We start from the raw sequence: 17221 nt of genomic DNA on the forward strand, positions 1-17221 counted from the left end.
CATTCTGCATCCTCCTCGTCCCCCTTCAGTCTCGAGGGTTGGACTTGTCTCGGGTGAGGACCTGTGTGGTTGTAGCAGAGGAGCGTCCAAGGACAGCCTTGACACAGTCCTTCTCCAAACTCTTCAAGGACCTGGGACTCCACCCTCGAGCCGTCAGCACCTCCTTTGGATGCCGGGTCAACCTGGCGATCTGCCTGCAGGTCAGTTGGACTTTCTTTGCTCCTGCTTCCTTCTGCTTCCAAAGACTCAGGACATTTCTTGGTGTGACACGGGCAAGATTGAACATTGACATTCGGCATTTGCATTTTGGAAATCTGGAATTTCGCTGCTTTTGCTCTCTATGACAGTTAATGTTCCATCTTCATCTTTTTTAATTATTAATATTATTTGTAGTAAAAATCAGGTGAAGCTGAGCTCTTTATCAGCAGGTATTTTTGTATTTTGCTAAATATTTATTAGCTTCAAATGTAAAGGCATTTTAGCTTCGTTATTTGGTTAAGACAATAGATAGTCCATTAAATGATGGATTGGCTAGTAATAATAAGTTTGTGATTGTATAATGTGCATCAAGTTTTTAGTTTTAGTTTCGTTTTGTTAGTAGATTGTGTAGTCTACAAGATCCAAGAATTGTTTTGCTTTTCTATCCAGAGTTAAATAAACAGTCAGATCTCTGTGTCCACAGTGTGTTAAAGGAATACTTCACCCACAAAATGACAATTTGTAAATCAGTTAATCATGCAGTGTTACCTTGAATTTGTTAAGAAAACTGTTTGTCATGCATGCCTCCATGGAAAATGGCAAACATACTATTTTATTCTATTTTTGTCATTTTGTGGGTGAAGTATTCCTTTAAGTCTCGCTTAGTGTAGTAAAAAGATTAGAGGTGGGGGAACTGCAAACCTGGTCGTCAAAAATGAAAAACACATCTTCCTGTAACTCAGAGACTGTTGTATTTATATGTTGTATCTTGTTTATCTAACCTCTCTTAAAAAAGACAGTAAGACACGTATTTGTAAGATAAATCAGTCTAGTGTAAGATGTCCAATCAATAATTCTGAAAACCCCTAAATGTAGTATTTTGACATATCCTAGTTTGTTATGTCTTCGACCATCTCTATACTGGATGCACAGAGAAACTGATATCCATCTTCTCGTCTTTATATAAATGTTTAGGTCTATTTGAACTTTCTGTGCGGATTAGGAACTTCATTTGTGTTTTTCTTCTGTGAAAAACAATTTCCTCAGAGGTTGGACAGAGAAATGCTTTAACAGAATATACAGAGAATGGACAGTTCTTTAAGGAAAGTCTGGCTGATGAATTGGTGCTTTCAGGGACAGTGAACTCAGTGATCTCAGAAACAATCCTAAACTGATTTTCTTACCCTACAGTCTTTGCAGGTTGGAGAAACCACATAACTGCAATGTTGGCTGTATTGCATTCAAAGTTTTTATCGTGTTTAATCAGATGGATGCCTTTCCCATCTCCTGCGCATGTGAAACCTTTCCATTTCTGGCTTTGAAGTATAAAACTATACATGGATGTCAATGCAAGCATAACCAAATGCACTTCTTGCTGATACAGGGTATGAAGCCTGTGACAGTGACATGATTGTGGGCAACTAGATTACAAGTTTACAGGGAGATAACAGTCTCTGTAGTTGGGCAAAACATCCAAATTAAAGCCACAGCCATTCTCTTTTCTGTTTTTTGAGGCATTCAGCCTTTTGTCTGTTTGTCCCTTGGGTTCGGCGTCATCCCTCCATTTCAAGCTGATCATTGCTTTTACATTTCGGATATGATTTGCAGCAGTGGCTAAAATTAGGTTATTCCCAAAGTTCATACGTAAATGTCACAGATTTTTTCCTTTTGCTATTTCTTGTAAATCCCGTAGAAAAACTGCAGAGGAAGAAAAGGATCTCTTGTGATTTGCTCTAGATAATTAAATTATGGTTATTTCCAAGTTACAATTAAATTAAAACATTGCAGACTGTTTAATAGATTTTAATGGTAACAGTCAGTGAGAATTCAAGCCTTTACAAAGAATTTAATATATTATTTCAGATTATGAACATAATCTAATCAGTAGTACAATGTTGTTGTGCAGAACAGTGATTTATAACTGCACGGCTTCAATCTACACTAATATTACGGCACAACAACTAATATTACACAGTATATTGAATGACTGTTCTGTGATCTAAAATAACCAAACTATTTCTAGCAGCTTTAAATGACTAAACTAACATTTGGCTGAACAGTTCTTCCAGTCCTGACTGCTTGTTTTGTTTCTTTGAGTTTTCCATTTTGACATTTCTCTTCCTTCCCTGTTCCTTCCTTGTTTTAATCATAACCCCGCCCACATATCTCATACTTGGTTTTGTCTCCGCCCTCCCTCCTTACCTCCTCCTCCTCCTCCTACTCCTCCTGTTCCTCCTCCTCCTCCACCCCTCTCTGCTGCTGTAGCCTCACAGGCTGGGAAAGCTTGCCGACCAGGTAGGGAACCACCATCAGTCCCCCCACCCCAACCACCACCACCTCCACCCCACTGCTTGTTGGCACATCACTCATCAACTGGCTTTAGATCAGCATTTTTAGGGATTATTTTGAGTATTCAGTACTTCCTGTAGTGTTGAACAGTGTGGCAGACAACAGGAAGTGTATTCAGTTTGGATTCACCAAAGTTAGGGCCTGGTCACACCAGCATTTATGACGAATTGATTGAATAATAGGCCAAAATCAACATAGTTCAATGGAATAGCTGCAGAGGTAAAGTAAATTTGCTCAGTGTTTTCACATTGAGCTCAACTTTGAATTGAATTTTGACGTGCAAATCTGCACCACTGAGCAACTGCAAATTATCTTAAAGGGAAACTCCACCTGTTATACACATCTAAGTGTGTTTACATGTGTTTCCAGATGTGGGCAAGTACTACTGTATATTAGGGATGGAAATCTCAAGGCACCTCATGACTGGATTCTGATTTTAGGGGCTGCTATGCGATTATGAAACAATTATGATGCATCAAAAAATTTTGATACCTATACATGATTTATTTTTTTCTCTTGCTACTTTTAAAAATAGCATATTTGTAATGATCCATAATTAAAATAAACAGATGAATCTACTTACATACTGTGGCTCTAGTGCAGGTCCTTTTTCCCCTCAGCTGTATAGCAACCAAAATGTTTCCATACACTGCTGCATACACTATATGCTTATGAGCCAGAGGGTGTTGGTTGTATTCATTTGCAGTTGCTCACATTTAGTCATCCTCACCACAACTCAAGAAGTAGCCTAACTTAGAGCGTGAACATGACGCACATCAGGTTTTGACATGGTTATTTTGAAATTGTCCATCGTAAGTCTGACAATGTATGAGGAAACGGAGAGACAAAGAGTATAAAAATTGAGGACCCTATCGTCTTAGCTGTAGTTTACCATTTTAAGAAAAGTAATGCAGCATGGTCTGTACTCAACAAACTTATTGTTAGGTTAGAGACTGACAGTTATCTACGGTGGTAAGCTTTCAGCATCACCTGCAAAGACGTGAAAATCAATTTTCTGGAGCCACTTTCTGGTGTGACCGGCCACTTCCAATAGATTCCAATGGTGATCCAGTATCATAACAAAAAACATGTGTTGAACATTTTAAAAAGTCTACAGAAACTTCTCAAACTGCTTCTCCACCATTGGTCTGTATGTTCCACACAATTTTTAATCAGTAGTTATGTATTCTTCTTCTGGTGGAGTTTTAAAGTAAGAAAAGTAGTTTATTTAGCTCCCCTATGGAGATGATGCTATCTGCCATTTTGTGCTCTGGGTGTGTGGGCTTCTGACTCCCAGCATGCCGCTGTGTGTCCGGTGGTGGGCTCTGTGTACCGTTTCCCTCTGCAAAGGTTTCTAATCACCTCTGAGAGAGAAAAGGGGGATGGAGGGATGGTGGAGGAAGAGAGAGGTCGGAACGGGGGTCTTTATCTCTTTCTTTTTCTCTGACTTGATTTGGAGTTTGCACTCACACTCACATTTAGGAGTACAGCTGTCAACACAGAACGAGGAGATTTAGCTGAAAAATACAACACCAGCATAGGTCCAATCATATTTCAAAGATTTTATATGTGTAAATATATTTTCAGGGTTTTTATGTACCAGGATGTAATCATGTCATCATCACCCCTTTTTTCCATCTTTCTTTTCTCCTGGCTTGGAATCACTTTTCCCTCTTTTCTTTCCTCTAAATGACAGTTTTATTGTGACGTTTTGATTGCATGTCGAACAAGAGGAATATGATTATATAAAGCATTTTTTTATGTTGGGATATATCTTTGTTTTCATTTTAATCTGTTATTATTCGCTGATTTCATTCAAAAATCATCCCACTGCTGTCACTCCCACATTGTTCTCCCCTCCATTTTTTAAAATGTTGTAGAGGTTATGTAGGATCCCGTCTTTGCTCTCAAACCCAAAGCTTTTCCCCCTGCTGTGGAGGGAAAGCTTGTCTCTATGAGCACTAATGCACGAGCAGTAGCATCCACTGGTAGGAGCAGTAGTAGTAGAAGTTTTTGTCATGCAGTTGTACTATGGCACTAGTTGTATAAAAGGACATTGTGTGACTCTGCAATGTTAACTGTTGTTGTTGGTGATTCTCAGGGCACCTCAGGACCCGATCCCACGACTGTGTTTGTTGATATGAGAGCGCTACGGCACGACAGGTGAGTGGATCACACATTTAAAACTGACTTATTCATTGTTATGTAACCGAGAACTAATGAAAGTAGATGCTTTCCCAGGTGGAAGTCAAAACAAAGATGAATCAGTCATTACCTTATTGTTTCTCAGTCTTTTTGCACTGATAAATTATGTGGTTTACAAAATATATTCCCATAACTCCACAACATTCACTGGAGATGTTAAAATATACCTTTACTTTTCATCATTATTCACTTTCTGTGGGTTTTTTTTTCCGTGTTAAGATGGCAATTTCTGTAAATTTTGTACATACATTTGTAGTACAAAGAGGATGATACCTAATGATGTTGGTAATCTCTTGACCTTTCATTTGGTGCCACCAACATATAGAAATTTCCAACAATCCATCATTTAAGTTCATGAGAGAATCCCTCTAAATATAATGTCCAAGTTGGTGTTAGCCACAGTTACACTGTTAATCTGTCTATGTAATCCATGCTAAAGCTAGTTAACATGCTAAAAGTCAGAGGTGGGGACTTGATTCATATGACTTGACCTTGAGTCACAAATATGAAGACTCAACTTGAAAAAATTAAAAAAAAAAAGACTTGAAACTCAACTTGGACTTTAACACCAATGCCTTGTGACATCACTTTGACTTGAGCCTTTTGACTGGAAAATACTTGATACCTTCCCCCAAGCAAAGAGTAAAAAGGACGTTATTTAAAAAGCCTGCTACTAATCAATTTATTTCCCGAATCAACTAGCAGCGCTATTCATACCCTGCAACGCAAGTCAGCGCTTAATTTCCCAGATCCACTTTGTTTGAACCAATCAGACAGCATCCAATCAAGTTGTAGGAGAGAACCATAAAGAACTAATGTTATGTTACTCAGCGTGGAAATGTGTTGGGGAAAAAAAATCATATCAAAGATCATTTTGTTTGCACACAAAAAACAAATTACAAGATACAAAACGTGCAGGTCAGAAAGCTGATTTCAGTTATTTTAATACATTGCTACTCTTGTTAAAATGGCATTACATTTGGTTAAGGGAACATTGTGACTTGTTCAGGACTTGAAACTCAAAGTTTAGAACTCGGAACTCAACTCAGGACTCGCCGGTCTTGGCTTGGGACTTGAGTGCAATGACTTGAGACGTACTTGTGACCTCTAAAACAATGACTTGGTCCCATCTCTACTAAAAGTTACAGAATCAATGTTAGTATATGGGTGTTGTTAGCTTGCAAATGTCAGCTTGCTAACATTCAAAAGCTAACATGTTAGCTACAAACATGCTAACATACAAATTTGCAATTATTGGTTGTTTTTGAGCTAAAACATAGAAAACCATTGATATGGTGCTTTTGAATGTCATTTTCAGCTGTAGGCGTGTGTGGCTGTTCTGGACAACAGTTCATTGTGTTCTCACCCACTCCCAATATTATCTGTTACATCATACTCATAATGTGAAGAGGTAATTCTTGATTTTATTCTGCGGTTAGTAATTTCCCAATAATTCCTTTTGAGGGTTCCTAGAAAAAGCTGTGTAATTAAATACTAATCATTTTAAGAAAAAAAATAGGAAGTTACTTTGAGGTTGGTTTGTTTTATTGAATTTAAAGCCGTACAGTAATAAGCTCTCTTTAAACCCCACTGAATATCTGTTATATTTCATTTTTTATTGAATGTTTTAATTCTCCATAAGTGGTGAATTATACGCTTGCCTGTTGACAGATTTCACATTTTTGCACATCACTTATTCAGGAATAATAATTGGGAGTGTCCCAACTGAACATCTTTTCCAGGAGCCTGCCTATGAATTAAAATGTTACGTACTGCCTCCTTTCTAGGAAGTGATAGTAAATGAGGGAACTCGTGAAATGAAGCACTCAGTTAGGCCCTATTGATTTTATATGAGGAAATTTAAATACAGATACATAAGTGTCTAACAAACTACTTTTAGAACAAACCTTAATAAACCCCTTAAAATCATTCATTCATTCATCTTCTAACCGCTTCATCCTCTTGAGGGTCGCGGGGGGGCTGGAGCCTATCCCAGCTGACATCGGGCGAGAGGCAGGGTACACCCTGGACAGGTCGCCAGACTATCGCAGGGCTGACACATAGAGACAGACAACCATTCACGCTCACATTCACACCTATGGACAATTTAGAGTTACCAATTAACCTAGTCCCCAATCTGCATGTCTTTGGACTGTGGGAGGAAGCCGGAGTGCCCGGCTCCCACGCCCGGGATCGAACCGGCAACCCTCTTGCTGTGAGGCGAGAGTGCTAACCACCACACCACCGTGCCGCCCATCCCTTAAAATCAGCTTCTAGTTAATATTTTAACTACATTTGATTTAATTATGGGTTTTTGGATTGTCAGGCCTGGTTGTCCTCTTGTACATTTCATCTCACAACAGATCTGTTTTCCATCAGTGAAATAGATTCTGTGCCCACAGCATTTTGTGTGGCTCCTGTGGGATTTCGTGCTGTAGCAGTCTCTCCTGGGCAGCTTCAATGTGAATGTGGTGAAGTTTTATGAATGAGTAGCAGCAGAGTGTTTGTGAATGGAGAGCATGCAGCTCAGCAAACACTCCCAGAATATATAAAGTGCTCAGTAAAGTTGGGCATTATTCCAGTGCACGACTTGTTGTACAGCTAGGAACCATCACCCCTGGCTGATAGTAAAAGTTTGAATATAATGAGAAGCTGAAAAGTTTCTTCAAGACAATATGACAATTCCAGACATGTCAGCTTGATGCCCCGGCTGTCACCCTCACAGCCTCTAAAACACATCCAGTCTGAGAACGATGCACTTATATCCCATGTGTGAGTCACATGTCATACTGGGTGACACCATAAATAGCAACTTGGGAGTCTCCAGAATTTGTTCTGCCAGAGTTTTGGCTTTGGGGGAGAAATCTGACTTTATGAACCAACTGGAGGTTTGAAAATTGCCACGAGGGTTCAACATTAGTGTCAGATTTCATCTCTTACGGTAGTGAAACTGTCAGTTTCCAGGCAACAGAGATGGACAACAACTCCACAATGGCAAGCAAGACTTAAATTTATTCAAATATCTCCTGGCAAGGTGGTCCGCTGGGATTAAAGGAACAATACGGAGACCACTTCAGCTCAGACAGACACCAGCTCACAGCTGACGATGTAAAATTAAGTTTAAACACGTCAGGAGCTGTTTCCAGAAAGTTTCCCAGCATGTCTGGAGAAACTTCGGCTTCCTGTTCTGTGATCCAGCAGGTCATTATGGCTTTCAGCCTGCGACCGCTCTGTTGTCATTTCCCACAGAGGAGTCACAGTGCATGAAACAACGAAGCTGCTCAGTCCTGCTGTGTATAAATATAACTGTCAGTGTGCATGATTACATGTAATCACTGTTGATTTAAGCAGGCCTGTTTCTAACAGAGAGACACTCTGTGTTTCTCGTTTATGATCTGACCAACCACTTCTGTCAGGTTCCTTTTTGAGGATCAATATTTTCATTTTAATTTTAACTGTAAAGTAAGTATAATTATGTTTTTTGGTCAACATTCTTTGTAACTTCATCTCAAATTATGTATTTACAGATTAAATCTGTCCTGTCCCAGCTCACAGTGCTCCTGAACATGTTGTGTTTATTATGGAAATCAAAGCCTTCAAAACCATAAACTAAAAAAAAAACATGAAATACTTTATTCTCAGAAGAAAAAAAAATATTTGGGTCTTTATCAGATATTACACATGTCAGTCAAACCATGTCCTTTTAAAAAAAACAGAGGTAAAAACAATATAACAATGAAAATATACTCAAAAAATTACAAATATTTTACAAAATGAATTATATACTATGACACTGAATCTGGGGTTGACGTCACTTTCACTTTCTCTGATGACTGTGTTTACAATCACTAACCAGTAATTCCTGCATTATATACTGTACCATTAAAAAAAATGAAATTTTGTATGTGTAGTTCACATAATTGGGACGTAAATGTGTTCCTCATTGGAGTGTCTTTATGTTTGTTTCTGTCCTTTTTAATTAAAACAATCTTGTTTCCTTGAATCTGTGTTCATGTTGTTTAGTGAACAGATTTCGTCTTCCAATGCTGCAGATTTTGTTTTGTTTTTTTGTACAGGGTCAGACTAGTAGAGAGGGGGTCACCACACAGCCTGCCTCTGATGGAGTCTGGGAAGGTGAGGTGTTTTTGTTTGCTTGCTTTTCTTGCGGTTAAAATGTTGAAATCATTTAAATGTTGATGTTTTGTCTCTGGTTTCTGAACAGATCCTGCCCGGGGTCCGAATCATCATCGCCAACCCAGAGACAAAGGGACCAATGGGAGAGTCGCATCTGGGCGAGGTTTGTCTACAGATCACTTTTCAAACAAACAAAGATTATGAGTTTTGTGCTTTCCTGTTCAGTTCTGACATGACCTTCACCTATCGGCACTCGATATTTGACATTAACATGGACAGACTGAAATTAAAACACACTCTGCTTGTACTCACTTAAAGTTGGAACAACTTTGATCTCATTAATTATTCCATTTTTTGTTTTTCCCAGTGTTAAGAAAATATTTCTCAACATTTTTATAAATGAGTAGTCAACAATATGAGTAAACATTTAATAGGCAAATTGGGGCAATACTAATTATAATACTTATTAAAATTATTATCCCTCAAACTATCTGTTGGATTAGGCAGCTAGTAATATGATAGAAAATTGCATTTTAAAAAAAAAGTTATATCATCTGTTTATCATTTAAAGTAGTCTATTAAATAAAACATTATTGTTTCTGCTACAATGTTCTTATATAATTTTAAACAAAACTAAAACAAGATTATGTTGCATATTATTGTAGGAATTTATATTTGATTTTTTTGGTGTTGTTTTTGTTTTTATTATATAGGAGTCATCTGATTTGTGACAGTTTATATGAAAAATCAATAAAATACTTATTACAGTAAGAAATAGAAAAAAAATCAATGAAAGACAATGGTTTGTGATGGGATTTATCCATTTATCCTTTTGCCTAGTCATTAATTAATTGAAAGTTAATTGATAAATAAATAAACAAACATAATCAGTCATACCATCATGTCTTTTTTTTTTTATAAGAGTCAGTTTCTGTCTTTTACACATTAGATATTAGAGCAGTATTTCAGCAGTAAACAGCAGAACTTTAACAAAAGCTCCACCTGCTCCCTGATGTATGTTTGTAGATCTGGGTGCACAGCGGCCACAACGCCAGCGGTTACTTCACCGTCTACGGAGACGAGGCGCTGCAGTCGGACCATTTCAACTCCAGACTCAGCTTCGGAGACACGCAAACAGTCTGGGCTCGAACAGGATACCTGGGCTTCCTCCGCAGGACCGAACTGACCGACGCCAGCGGAGGTGAGGACGTGATGGGAATGATCAGTTGGTGGAATGATGTGAATGTGTGATTGATGGGGCCGACACTGACCTTTAGTGTTCCCGTGTAACGGAGAGCAGGATTAAACAGCTTCAGGGCGGATTTTAAGTGCTGCCAACCCTGAAGGAATCCATTAGTTAGGGTTTCACTGGAGAGTTATGTGATGGTCTAAATGCTGTTTGAGAGGAATTTCCTGTCTGATGAGCACCAATCTCTGTCACTGCTGTGTTTTATTGTTTTATATATGTCTTGATCAGATGTTAACACACTGAATATTGGTAGAAAATGTGTTGCTTGGATCCAAAAATATCATTATTAAGCCTCAAAAATATACAACCATTTTGACCCAGAGCCATTAAGACTCCTAAACCTTTTCTTTTAATGCAGCGAGTGAAGAAAAGCTGAGTTTATCCAATCATTTTAGATTAGCATTGTCAGTCAGGCCAAGTAAAATATTTAATCCTGTGATCAGTGGAGAATCTTTGTGCATGCATATTCTGTCTATGCACTTTTATTTTAATTATTATTTAACCTTTAACACGATTTTCTTGATAGTATTTAGGACTAAATGGCAGCACAATCATGTGAAATAACACAGTATACTTGCAAAAGTATCAAGATTGGTCTGTTTTATTTCTTATATCCAAGAGGAAGTGTTTATTGTTTTTGAGATGTATGAAAAATGACAGATTTAAAGAATTTCAATTGAAGAGAGTAGATTTATGATGAAGTTATTGTCAGAAAACAAAGTTATAAATGTGTAACTTGTTTGTGTGCAGAGCGTCATGATGCCCTGTACGTGGTTGGTGCTCTGGAAGAAGCCATGGAGCTGAGAGGGATGCGTTACCATCCCATTGACATCGAGACCTCAGTCATCAGGACGCACAAGAGCATCACAGAGTGGTGAGGAACAACAGCAAGCTAACATGAGACACAGTGACATCATGGCCTGTGTGTGCTGCTGGCCTTACACTTCATTACTACAGAGAGAAAACTATGATGACAGTGTAAGCAATATGTATTTATGTTTTCATCTAAGTGTTGCTCACGGTAAGGTACAAATTTGTGAAGATTAAAATAGTCACCGTGTCCAATTACTGTACACTAACACAAATACAACAAATTCCAGCATCATTTCTGAGATTTTCCTATTTTATGTCAAATTGCTTCATTTCTGCAAAAACACGGTCAAAATTGAAACGTGCACACACAGCTTTACCACATTTTTACAACCTTTTTATGGTACACATTTTTTTATTACTTTTTAAAACTTTTTTTGAGACATTCTATGACATGTTGTACTGTAACTTTTTCATGACTTTTTATGACATACTATACTATGACTTTTTATGAATTTTTATGACATACTATACTATAACTTTTTCGTGACTTTTTGTGACATACTATACTATGATTTTTTATGACTTTTTTATGACATACTATACTATGACTTTTTATGACTTTTTTTACAACATACTATACTATGACTTTTTACGACTTTTTATGACATACTATACTATGACTTTTTTACGACATACTATACTATGACTTTTTACGACTTTTTATGACATACTATACTATGACTTTTTTATGACATACTATACTATGACTTTTTACGACTTTTTATGACATACTATACTATGACTTTTTTACGACATACTATACTATGACTTTTTACGACTTTTTATGACATACTATACTATGACTTTTTTATGACATACTATACTATGACTTTTTGACATACTATACTATGACTTTTTGCGACTTTTTTATGACATACTATACTATGACTTTTTTACAACTTTTTTATGACATACTATACTATGACTTTTTAATGACATATTATACTATGACTTTTCCGTGACTTTTTATGACATACTATACTATGACTTTTTACGACTTTTTTATGACATACTATACTATGACTTTTTTACAACTTTTTTTATCCCATACTATACTATGACTTTTTATGACTTTTATGCCATACTATTCTATGACTTTTTATGACTTTTTTTATGACATACTATACTATGACTTTTATGACATACTATTCCATGACTTTTTTACAATTTTTTTATGACATACTATACTATAACTTTTTATGACTTTTTTATGACATACTATACTATGACTTTTTATGACTTTTATGACATACTATTCTATGACTTTTTATGACTTTTTTATGACATACTATACTATGACTTTTTTTTACAACTTTTTATGACTTACTATACTATGACTTTTTTTACAGCTTTTTTATGACATACTATACTATGACTTTTTTTACAACTTTTTTATGCCATACTATACTATGACTTTTTATGACTTTTATGACGTACTATTCTATGACTTTTATGATATACTATACTATGACTTTTATGCCATACTATACTATGACTTTTTATGACTTTTATGCCATACTATACTATGACTTTTTACGACTTTTTTATGACATACTATACTATGACTTTTTATGACTTTTTTATGACATACTATACTATGACTTTTTTACAAGTTTTTTACGACATACTATACTATGACTTTTTATGACTTTTTTATGACATACTATACTATGACTTTATGACTTTTTTATGACATACTATACTATGACTTTTTTACAAGTTTTTTACGACATACTATACTATGACTTTTTACGACTTTTTATGACATACTATACTATGACTTTTTATGACTTTTTTATGACATACTATACTATGACTTTTCCGTGACTTTTTATGACATACTATACTATGACTTTTTACAACTTTTTTATGACATACTATACTATGACTTTTTATGACTTTTTTATGACACACTATACTATGACTTTTTTACAACTTTTTTACGACATACTATACTATGACTTTTTATGACTTTTTTATGACACACTATACTATGACTTTTTATGACTTTTTTATGACATACTATACTATGACTTTTTTACAACTTTTTTATGACATACTATACTATGACTTTTTATGAATTTTTATCACATGCTATACTATGACTTTTTCATGACTTTTTATTACACGATACTATGACTTTTTTACAACTTTTTTATGACATACTATACTATGACCTTTTTGCAACTTTTTTTATGACATACTATACTATGACTTTTTTTGCAACTTTTTTATGATATACTATACTATGACTTTTTTATGACATACTATACTATGACTTTTTTACAACTTTTTTATGACATACTATACTAACTTTTTTACAACTTTTTTACGACATACTATACTATGACTTTTTACGACTTTTTATGAATTGAATATATTGTACCTTAACGTTTTCTTTAAATATTTTTATGACATATTATAACATATTATACTGTGACTTTTTCATGGCACACTGTACCTTAGTGTTGTTTTTGTTTTTTTACATTATTGTTGACATTCTATGACATACTATACTATGACTTTTTTGTGACTTTTTAATGACATACCTTACTATGATTTTTTTTATAACATTCTGTGCCTTGATTTTTTATTTATTTTTTTTTTTTTTTACAATATATTTGACATTTAATGGCATATTAAACTGTGACTACTTATGTGATACCGTACTATGACTTTTTTTATTACATATTGTTCTTTGATTTTTTTTTTTACAACATTTTTATGATCTTTAATGGTTGGTGTGGTTACACTTGGTCTGTGGTTGTGAGGCTGGTTGGATGTACGCCAAATTCACAGTAAACACAGGCAACAGCTCTGGTGGACATTCCTGCAGTCAGCATGCCAACAGTACGCTCCCTCAAAACTTGTGACTTCTGTGGCATTATGTTGTGTGATCAAACTGCACATTTTAGAGTGGCCTTTTATTGTAACCATCACAAGGCACACCTGTGTAGTAATGGTGTTGTTTAATCATCCTGGTGGATGTATTAAACATTATGCTGGCTCATACACATTCAAATTTGAGAACTAAGCCTTTTGTGCACATAGAAGAAGTCTTAGATCTTTAATTTCAACTCATGAAAAAAAAGGAGCAGCAACAAAATATCTCAGTTCATTGTACAATACTTTGACATTTGATCTTTCATATGACATAGTACACAATAACATTTTTTATGACTTTTTCATAGAAACACATAAGTAAATAAACATAGTTACTTTCCACAACTAGTGTGTGTGTGTGTGTGTGTTTGGTATTATCATAACTGACAAAAAACATACTGTCATCACATAACAAATCACAAATTTTAGGGTGATCACAAAGAAACTTGTGAGATCGTAGATGGACATATGTCATTTTGCTCCTTCTTCTTCTCTCTCTTCAAGCGCGGTGTTCACGTGGACCAATCTGCTGGTGGTGGTGGTGGAGCTGGACGGCTCGGAACACGAGGCCCTGGACCTGGTCCCTCTGGTCACCAACGTGGTCCTGGAGGAGCATTACCTGATCGTGGGCGTGGTGGTGGTGGTCGACATCGGCGTCATCCCCATCAACTCCCGCGGTGAGAAGCAACGCATGCACCTGCGTGATGGCTTCCTGGCTGACCAGCTGGACCCCATCTACGTGGCCTACAACATGTAGCGCCCCCTGGTGGACAATATGAAGGTGGCTAAAGGATTCTTTAGGAGGACGCAAAGACGGTCTGCTCCTGCGACTGAAAATAATGAAACCAGAGTCTGAGGCACGAGAAGGTAGCCAACCTTTCTCATGCAGCGCTTACCCTCAGGCTATGTGCTGCTGCCAACTAGCTCCCAAAATCAAGTGGTTATGTTTAGGTTATTAGTGTTCAGGCCATGGTTTTAATTTGGAGGAGGCGAGATTTGCACTCAAGCTCGAGAGGAAATGCAGCCACCCCCACCCAGAGCAGGAAAGTTGTCCTATTTGTGCTGGCTGTTTACAGAAAAGTGGCAATCGTGCGTCCCGGAGGTGGAAAAGGACAATCGTTGACAAAGATTCTGGCTTTTAAATTGTGTGTGGCTCACTTTAATATTTTCCTGTTAAGTATTTGCTGAAGTCGCTTGTTTTTTGTTTTTGTTTGTTTTTTAACATCTCCCTTGAAAAAGTTTAGGCTATTTTTTGAAAAGGATATTTACACAAAAACAAAACAAACTGTGGCAAAAATGATATTTTACGATATGAACCGATTACAAAGAGCGAGATATGTTTTGATACGAGGGCGGGGTCCGAGGGGGCAAATCGCAGCTGTCCTTCAACTTTACGATGAGGTACTACATGTTTGTTTCATGCTAGCTTTTTTTTTTTGTTTTTGTAAGTGTTAACTCTTTGTTTTTTAATTCATTATTTTCTGAACCGTCCGTCCCGACTCAGCGGGGAATCAGTGTGCTCATAGCTAACAGCTGCAGCCTTTAACTCCGTTTATTTTTACACACAAACATGCTTCAACTGAAGCGAAACAATACATAAATTCATATCATGTAAGTATGTACAAAAAGAAACTGATTTAATTTATTTTGTTCCTCTTTTAGAAGTATATGACGAGACATTCAAGAATGTTTTGCTCTTGAATATTTGCTAATATAAAAATAAAACAAAAAAGCATTGTATTATCTTGAGTGAAACGCACTCACGTCAAGCATACTATGGAATAATAGAAATATATGATTATAGATTATATTAAAATATGAGTAAAGGATTCACACCAGACAGAAGCAGATTGACATGCCGTGCTTTTTAATCTGCATGTTGGTCTGAAATGTTTCCGTCAAATTAGAAGTGAAGCTTTGAGGAGTTTTATTCAACATGAAGAGTTCTGAACCAAAACGTCATCTTTTATTAAATCTGTAAACGTTTTGACTTTTTCCCTTCAAACAGTGTGAAAGTTATTTAAACTCACTAAAGTGAGAAACTTTAGTAATAACGCAACTAAAATATCTCTCTTTCTTTCGGGAAGGCAGCAGTAAAACTTTCAGTCATTCAAAAACCTTGAATATACATTTTTAAAAACTGGATACAGTCTGTAACAGAGTTTTAACCCTAATGACCTCTTTTCATTGGCCTTAATTAGTAAAAATTTACAATTACACAAAAATGTTTTTATGTAATGAACGATAATCCAAAAAAGCAAAAATCAGAAAAGATTCAGATTTTATTAGGTCTGTATTAACACATGCGATATGTACACTGAAGGAGTTGTAGCCGCTGAAAACATTTCTGTCCAAAACAATGTCACACGGGGTGAGTATTTGATATACAAATCATCATTTGGTGAAGTGTTATCTTTAAGGGTATTTTCAAGACAATGTAAATGTTTTTCATTCAGTGTTTACAACTCAGCCAAGATTTTTTTTTTTTAAATAAAAAAGCCTTTTTTTCTTTTTTTTTCTTTTTTAAATTTCAGTTGTTTATATATATATACATACATATATCTATATATATATATATATATATATATATATATATATATATATATATATATATATATATATATATATATGAATTTAAAATCGGCATATCACAGTCATACTTTGTGCCACAAGAAAAGTAGAAATTGCTGGGCAAAATGAGAGAATGATTTGCAGCTCTTGATCCACTTTAAAAAATTCAGGCTGAATATTATAAAAACCCTCATTCATCCTATTACATAAAGTTGTGAATATTCATTTACTGTCTCTTAGATCAAGATAAAAATTTCAATCTGAGTGATCCAATGGAAGGTCTTCAGGGCACAAATTATTAATTTTGGAGAAAATATTGCATATCATAAGCCTAAAAAAATCTAAGGACCACCAATGATTAAAGATCAAGATCATAACTTATTCTGTTAATAAAAATGTATTTAATTGGGCTCTGTGCGGCTATGTGAGGGAATCTATGACCTCCAGTGGTGACCAGGAGAAATTAAAACAACACTGACGTTAAAGAAAACAAGTATACAGCAAGTTTTCTGTAACTGAAAGTGATACAACTTTTCCAAAATTTTAGGATTTCTCACTTTGGTTCAGAACTCCTTATATATCATGTTTATCAGGACACAAACAGGTTTTCTGATCTTTAAAAGGTAATAAATAGGAATTAAGTTTTAATTTCTCTTTTTTGTTACTGGAATAAACTCCTCGATTCAAACAGACCAACAAGCAGCACTGGATTATTTTAAGAAAAGCTGAATCCTCATCAACACCTTGGAGTGTCCCCAT

At 35.8% G+C, this 17221-nt stretch overlaps 1 protein-coding gene across 6 annotated transcripts in view; it reads left to right on the forward strand.

Annotated features, from left to right (window-relative positions):
• LOC125902101 (disco-interacting protein 2 homolog C) overlaps positions 1-16440 on the forward strand; it is a 251250-nt gene extending 234810 nt beyond the window's left edge. For 4 of the 6 annotated variants that reach the window (XM_049598230.1, XM_049598231.1, XM_049598232.1 and 1 more), the window contains exons 31-38: positions 30-200; positions 2464-2493; positions 4649-4710; positions 8829-8886; positions 8975-9049; positions 9913-10087; positions 10886-11009; positions 14396-16440. In XM_049598230.1, coding sequence (XP_049454187.1) covers positions 30-200; positions 2464-2493; positions 4649-4710; positions 8829-8886; positions 8975-9049; positions 9913-10087; positions 10886-11009; positions 14396-14648 — 948 coding nt within the window. In that variant the 3' untranslated portion in view covers positions 14649-16440. The remainder of the gene's footprint in view (positions 1-29; positions 201-2463; positions 2494-4648; positions 4711-8828; positions 8887-8974; positions 9050-9912; positions 10088-10885; positions 11010-14395) is intronic. The other 2 variants (XM_049598233.1, XM_049598234.1) reach the window with 1 other exon arrangement.
• The last annotated feature ends 781 nt before the right edge of the window (positions 16441-17221 follow it).

Source organism: Epinephelus fuscoguttatus, linkage group LG15, assembly GCF_011397635.1.
Source record: "Epinephelus fuscoguttatus linkage group LG15, E.fuscoguttatus.final_Chr_v1".
NCBI classification, from domain to species: domain Eukaryota; kingdom Metazoa; phylum Chordata; class Actinopteri; order Perciformes; family Serranidae; genus Epinephelus; species Epinephelus fuscoguttatus.